General features: G+C 46.4%; 1 protein-coding gene across 9 annotated transcripts in view; it reads left to right on the forward strand.

Moving 5' to 3' along the window:
• Positions 1-7,979, forward strand: part of dachd (dachshund d) — a 110,933-nt gene that overhangs the window by 97,002 nt on the left and 5,952 nt on the right. For all 9 annotated transcript variants that reach the window (XM_031870190.1, XM_031870192.1, XM_031870193.1 and 6 more), the window contains exons 7-8: positions 4,722-4,873; positions 7,579-7,726. In XM_031870190.1, coding sequence (XP_031726050.1) covers positions 4,722-4,873; positions 7,579-7,726 — 300 coding nt within the window. The remainder of the gene's footprint in view (positions 1-4,721; positions 4,874-7,578; positions 7,727-7,979) is intronic.

The following is a 7,979-nucleotide window of genomic DNA, read 5'->3' on the forward strand; positions in this document are numbered from 1 at the left end:
AGGCCATGGTTCGAACAACCAACCTTGTAGTCACCAGACAACCCTCTTAACAAAGTGAGCCACGGTCGCCCACCTTTTCCAATAAAGAAAATCTAAGAGCCAATCAGCTCTTTGATCCGAAGACAGCAAGAAGTTTTCCATCATGCCCTGGGGTCACGCAGTCAGTGGAGAGCAACTGCAGCGCCTGGCTCTAAAATCTGCGGCCACCCCGCTCTCGTGAGGTTATCGTTGCCCACGTGATCATGACGTCAGCGCAAGTCCCATCATGCCCTGGGGTCATGCAGTCGGTGGAGAGCAATTCTGCATCGCCTGGCTCTAAAATCTGCGGCCGCCTCGCTCACGTGAGATCATCGTTACGCACGTTTTCATGACGTCAGAGCAAGTCGGATGCAAATCTACCCAGCATGCATTGTGCGCCGATCGCCGGTGATCAATTCTGCGCAGGCCTGGCTCAAGTCGAACGAGCCTATTGATGTTTGCGTCTCCCGCTGTTGCGTCGCGAGTCTCTCGGCGTTCTGCGCAGTGATACGGTTGGGGGGGGGGTGTAGAAAGTAGTCCCTCCATTAAAATCCTCATTACAAACTCTGTGGATTATCTTGAGTAACCGGGTCATGACTCATGGAAAGACACGTTGCTGTTGAACCGGTTGCCACACAGTCCCATTATATTTTAAGACGGACATGTCTTACCTTCGATATCTCCAACACTCGCACCAAAACTATCTAGATTAATAAATAGCACTACAGGTAAGAGGAAATATGCAGTATAGATTTTGGGGTATACTGTCCTTTTAAGAGAAGTGTGCCAGCAAGTCAATCTAACCCTACAGTAGTTTGATTATAAACTATCAAGTAACATTTTTCTGTAAAGGATGCGGAGGATACTTGGAATCTTGCTTTTGCAAGAGACATAAAACAATATCTACATTTATTCAAATAAGGTTATGACACACTATAAGAGCTCTTGCTTCAAACTGTCACACAGCTAAAGCTGAATGTATTTTGCCTGAAAGACCTTTCAGAGTGCAGACATCACTCGCAAGATAAGCTGGCCTCATGTTTTTTTAAAGTGCTCAAATTGCAGGCAACTACTTTTTTTTTTTTTCCTGCCCATCGCTGCATGTGTTCCAGAAGACAAGATATTTCCCCTGACAAGATTTTTCCAAATCCAGCGCGCTAAGTGCAGGGGGAATAATGCTGCGCTAGCTAGCTAATGGCAGTCCGAGAGGTCATAACTACTCCATTTGAAGGAGGCTGGTTCCTCGGCAGCCTGTGGCAGGTCAAATCAAATGTAATTGTGCAGTGAGAAGCAGCGCCTTGCTTTGTGTTGGCTGTGCTGACAACCTCCAGGTTTAGCATTCAGTTCCTCCTGCTGGGAGGAACACCGGTTTGCAAGGACAAAGGCTTCACCTGTCAATATATCACACTGACTGGCCGGCCAAATGTACCTCTGCTCCCCTTCCCCCCCCCCCCCCCTCTCCCTCGCCTATCTCTCTTCCTCTCTGTCAGTCTTTCATTCTCTGCACACCCATTCTATTCCAGCCTGCTCTTCCTCAGCCTCACCTATCCATCCATCCATCCATCTGTCTTCCGTCTCCAACCATCTATCTCCTTTTCCCGGCATCCCTCTCTCGTCCTCTCTCTTTGTGTGTCTCGCCGTACCTTCCTCTGCCTTCCGTGCGAGGACTCAGCTGAATTGTCCTGAGGGACCCAGTTTCAAACACAGGAACCAGAAACATATGGCACATTTTCAACTCCCAAGGTCAATTACAGCTATTTATCCAGAGATTGCAGCTAAATTTCCCAAGGTTTCTTCTAGATTTACCACAGATTGCAGTGTGTGTCTGTCACATTTTAAATCAGGCCAGTTTCCTTCTGCTTCTCTCTCTCTCTGCTCCCCGCGACTCTCCCATCAAATATTTCAAAGGCTTTCAAGTGGGTTTTAGACATGTTTTATCTCCAGTTATCATGTGCCACATCTTTTTTATTTATTTTTTTGCCTCAGCTTTGCTAGGTCCAAGTGCCTTGCTTGCAACACAAATCTAATAACATGTAAATTGGAGATAAGCCCAGATCCCTCCAAGTGATATTTCTTACATTCATAGTTTGTCAAGTCAATTCCTGGGCCCCTGTTTTAGCAGCACAACACACGAGGAGTGAGAAAATTAACTGGATAGGTGATTCATCATTGCTAGCACACTGTCAAGGACTCCCTCTGCAGCTATTGAGAGCAGGGTGGAGGAGGACGGAGCGAGGGAGGAGGGAGGGAGGGGCGTTGTTTTAAATTATGGCATTTCATTCAGAAGGCATTGTATTTACAGCGTCCCATTTTTATTTGTGGCTCCTATTATCCGCCGAAACAGTTGTGCATGAAATGTTATTTGTGACAGGGGTGACCTGCGAGTGTTTTTCCACGCAGTATTTCATAGTCGGTGGGGGGGAGGGCCTTAACTGTACCTTTACCGTACGGTTGAGCACAAGAGGCTGTCACAGCTGCTGTTGGCAGGCTCGCTAGTGGAGAAATATCACCTGGAAACAGCACTCCATTCCACCCGGCCCCCATCACTCCAACGCCTGTCGCTGTAATTAAGTTGAAGTCAATGATTCCGGAGCAATGGTGAGAAATAAACATGCAAACACACACATGCCAGCATTTGCAGCCAGGCACAAAGAGAGAAAAAAGGAGGGGGGGGGGCTACAGAAACCACAGATCTAGATCCTGTTCCGCTGGAATTTACATCTGAGTTTCATTAAGCCTGTTTTGATTATATTGATTAAATTAGTCACTTATTAGCTTCCCACTTCCTTTTTTGTTTTGTGTTTGTAAACGGCTGTGTTTATGCATAGCTCCTGGTGGAAATGTTATCTGACAAGGGGGTGCTGTACTGTAGTCGGAGTCTGTCGAACAAAACACGCTGTTTGCTTTCTTTTCTTTTTTTTCCCAGAGCATGACAGGTTGTTTCCCCCGCAACAAAGCCATCAAATATTCCGTGTGATCCGACATTGTGTTGGAGGGGAGGCCTGCTGAGTGGGAAGCCCGAGTTTGTTAAAGCAATGATTTATGATTAATGCCAACACTAAATAAGGGACAAAGTGCCTACAGTACAAATCAATTACAAAGCTACAACAGCAGACCTTTCCCCGAGGTCTACTAACGTCTCTAGTTGTTATGGTGATTTTATTGGAGGTGGGTGATGCATGCATATAATGCATGCAATACATCTATATCAACCTGAGCTGGAGCCAACTGTAATGCTTTTGATCTTTGATTAGCTATTTTATTGAGATAAAATGGGACTTTCATGTCGTGCCGCCGTGTAAAGGAGAGTTTCCACCCAGACGCCCACCTCCAAACACAGGCAGGACTGCGGCAAACAAAAACAAATTAGCACAGGAGTGGCTTCTTAAAAGTAGGCAATTCATTATTTTTATGAAGTCAAATTATAAACAAATTGTAATCCATTAGGCAACCATCCATTCTAATTAATCAACAGGAGTGAACTCCATCTGAAGAAAAAGGAGAAAAGGTTGTTTACTCTCTCCACGGACCAGCGGTGCATATTTCACCGTCTTCCCCTCATGGAAGATAAAAAAAAAAATCCTTCTTCAAATTACAAACCTAAACTGTGAATCCTAACACTCGACTTTTGGCGCCGAGATGTTTCCAGGGCATTTGCAGATGCTCGAAATAATCTCCAATGTTTTTGCTCAATCTGCTCTGAGGATGGGTGAAATAAATACTTTAAACTAATTAATGTAAGACCAGCTGTTCGCAGCACTTGGCGAGCGTTGGTGAATATTGATGGGAGGGAGAGGCTGGGGCTGTTTCGGCTCCACTCCGCTGTTTGTACAAGATTCTGCCTGCCACACAAACAGATATGAATACTGGATGAGAGCAGAGAGGTGCCGTGCACGAGGCAGCCAGGACTCCACATTACAAATAAAACTTTATCCCCCCCCCCACCCTTTCCATGGAATTAACAATTAAACAGCTGATGGCGCAGACTTCCTGCAGAGACCTTTTTTTCATTTTTAGACTGGATGTGTTTAATAAACCGGCTCTCTGCAAGATGGTAGCATTTCCAAAATTGTTGGCTTGATAAAAGCTCACTGGACAAAAAAACAACATGTGTCAGACATACTGTTTTAGTTTGACCAGGCTGTATCTGTGTCTGCCGGTTCGCCTCCCTCCCTCCTCGGCTCCTCTCTCCTCCTCTGAGGCCCGGTGGAGAAAAGGCTGGACGGCAGATGGCAGGGCCCTACCCCTCTCTGCCGGTGATGAATGGAGGATGATGTCATCTTAGGTTTGACAGGCACCCGTGCGTGCATACACAAAAGGAAGCCCGGAGCCCTCTGGGGTCTGAAGCGCGGGCCTGCTTCTGATTTCGGAGTCCGCATGACATCTCTTAAATGGAGGAGGCTGGATTTATGTCCCGGTAGATATTGTTTAACCCCACACTTGAGAAGAAGCAATACAAAGGGGTCTCCGAGGGGCCAGCCAATCCACTACATTGTCTGGGAGGAAGGGGGAGCTGGGATTGGCTGCTGGAAATCAATAATCCAGTCGCCCCTACTGGTTCCATTCAAATCAGGGTCAATATTTGTCAGCATTGCCAAAAACTACTCACATATTATATAACACTTGGTTGTTTTTTTCAAGTTTCACAAATAGTGTTCTATGAATGATGAATCAATTTCTAATGTTTCTGTGTTTCTTTGCAGAGGACAACTCAATGTGCACCCCAACAGCAAGAGATAGCTACGAGAGGTTGTCATTGGCCGGACAGCATCAATATCTGCCTCCTGGCTTCCCCTCACCATTTCTCTTCCCAGATGGCTTGTCGTCAATAGAGACTCTCCTCACCAACATACAGGTATAGTTTAATAAGACACTTAACGCATTTGGACAAAATTTTCGGAGCAGTGAGTTCAGCATCTTCTGATGGTTTACGCATCAAAAGATCTCATTTAGCACCTTTAGAACCAGGCCTATATTGTCAGTTTCAAGGAAGCCTGGAACATTATAAAATTCTATACGCCGTTGCTTTAAGAAATATATTTTCAATATTACTTGAGATCAAGACTTGTCTTCTCCAGTAAAGCTGTGCAGTTTTGTTTAAACAGCTTCAAACATCTTTACAGCTAGCAGGAAGCAGTGTGACTTTGTTAACACGCAGCGTAATGTAAGAGTGTTGAGGTCGGGATGCATAATACATCCAGGGTATCTGACGTCTCCCGTCTCTCGTCTCCTTCAAACAGAGAACATTGCTTTTATTTAACTGTAGTGGCAAATTTGCCATTAACCTAACTGGTGCCACAATCTTTTCCAAACACAAACCATTCATCGCCTCGGATATCTTAACCCAAGGTCCACTAACAAGCTTTCTTCAGAGCCTTCAACAGCTGTTGTCCTTGATAATTTAGCAAACTCCATCCGCTCAAAACAAAGTGTGAGATTGAAAGATCAGCGAAAAAGCTGCAAGACAACGTCGATTTAAGATTTGTTTTTTTGTCAAACTTAGCGTTACTGCGGGGAACATGAAACTCGCAATGAAACAGTCTTCAATTAAAACGAATGCTTGTATGACCGACATTAGAAAGAATTATTATCAGCAAGAAGATGGGCTATCTCTATGTAGTTATTCTTAATGATTGTCATCGGGGCCACCGGGTTGCAAACCAGAGAGGTTCACCAGACACTAGTCCAGCTTAGACTATAGCGGGGCCTCCGGCAGCAAGCCGGCGCACCACAGACCTACCCAGATCCGGCTTTGTACTCCAGCCAGGAGCAGAGCTTCGCCTCGCTGCTCTGCTGGGAGCCAACACCGACACCACGCTGTTGGAGGCCCGTGCAGTATTGCTGGGAATACGGCACGGGCACCTGCAGAAACCAGAACCGGGAGTGAGCGTAGGCGACTGTCAGACGCCTGCTGCAGTAAAACGAGGGACTCTGGTGCTCTGAAACACTACCACTTTTGTCCACAGGGACCGCCAAAACCCACACAATACAAAAGTTCCTTGTAGTAACTTTAACCAAGAAGCATTAGTTCTATCAACTAACTACACCATTACCAGGTGTGTCATTTAAATATCCACTAACAAACTATCAATTTTGTCGTCAAGGCTTGAGGACCTAATTTGTGAAAATACTCCCATTTGTGCCCAAATCAAAAGCTAAGCAGGTGTTTCTAAAGCCGTAGTATTCCACAAAGTGAAAGCTCCATGCTGACATCATGCTAAAAGTCATGGAGACCTTCTACAAGAGCTCATTCACGGTCCAATAGGTGGACGCCAGTACACTTAACATGGACAGCAGGACTACAGATACACTCAACTGTAAATCTGCATACCTTAACAACACCCGTCTACTCAGAGCGCCATTTACGCTGCAGCTCGAACCCCCCCCAGTCAGGAAGATGAATGTATTTGCCTTCTGTCTGAGTGTAATGATGTGTGCACACTGCTGCCCTTCTCATTGCACTTGCACCGTTGGCATCAAGAGTCCTGCCTCTCCTCTGGCTCTGCGAGGTAATTAGAAAGCCACGAGTAAAGCCGTCTCTCAACACTCCACCGAGTCGTCTTTGATAATGATCCGCACGCTGAATATTCATACACAAATCAACAAAATGAAACCAAGCAGAAAATGAAGATAAAGCAACTTAGAATAAATTGGGGTCAGAAGAATCAGCAATTAGTAAGATATAGCCCAGCGCATTTGATATAATTGCGTGTGGATGGGGAGCAATTGTGACGAAAATGGCGGCGGCGTACTGTACAGCTTCCGCTAGAGAGGACCCAGTGTCTTCACCCTCCAGGACTGTCAGGAGTGTATTTGGAACGGCGGTAACGTAATTGATACATGATGAGATACTTGTCATTCATATTATTCATTCAAGCCGTGCCGTGCGAAGAGCTTGAAAATGTGCTAGACTTAATTTTGTATACATCGGATCCAATCCAGTAACAGCCGCCAGCTTGTGCGGTTAAACGGGAGGAGAGGCACAGGAAGAGACATGAAGAGTCCGTGTGCAGAGTAAAGATGCTGACCCTTGCCTGTAAAGCTCTTACCCTCTACTTAGTGGACCGGAGCTTTGACCTTTAGTGTGGCGGCGTTTCCTCCGCCGCTCTAACATTTTCTCCTCCGACCCTCTCGCTCAGGGGATCGTCTCTCTGGTTTTCATTTTTTTTATCTACACTCGCATTTCACCGCTTTGACCAAAAGGGGTCAGGCATTCCCAGCACTCTATCGCATCACCTATTGTTATTTAAAATACGAATGATTATTAGTACTCTGGTACTAGATCATGTGAGATTTGACCCGGATAAAAAGAACCAGCAACGGTGGTACTACGCCTGACAAAGGACCCATGCAGCAGCAGGCAGCTGTGGGCCCTTGTGTCCTGCTTCACTGCTGTTGGCAACTCAAAGAACCGCTGTGACACACTTTCAGTGTGGTTTGCTGTCACTTCCTCTTAAATAGCCCACATCACTCTGTTTCTCTGCTCCCCCCCTCTTCTCTACATCTCTGTGTGTTCATATATATATATATATATATATATAAATGTGTGTGTGTGTGCAGGGCCTGCTCAAGGTGGCTATCGACAACGCGCGGGCTCAGGAGAAGCAGGTGCAGCTGGAGAAGACGGAGCTGAAGATGGAGCTGTTCAGAGAGAGGGAGCACAGGGAGACTCTGGAGAAGCAGCTCGCCATGGAGCAGAAGAACAGAGGTACTGCCCGGTGCCGGATGCTCCCCTGTCGGACACGTGTGTGCGTGCGTATGTGGCGCGTAAACTCGCGTGTTTTTCCGCAGCAGTCCAGACTGACGCAGGCCTGCGCTCATGTAGCTCCTGAATGTACATACACGAAGCGCCGCATGTATGTTTAATGTCTCCTTAACTGCGACGCCGACACGCGCGGCTGCGTTTCTCTGAGACACACACACACACACACACACACACACACACACACACACACACACAC

Source organism: Anarrhichthys ocellatus, unplaced genomic scaffold, assembly GCF_004355925.1.
Source record: "Anarrhichthys ocellatus isolate YVR2014 unplaced genomic scaffold, GSC_Weel_1.0 scaffold51, whole genome shotgun sequence".
Classification (NCBI taxonomy): Eukaryota; Metazoa; Chordata; class Actinopteri; order Perciformes; family Anarhichadidae; genus Anarrhichthys; species Anarrhichthys ocellatus.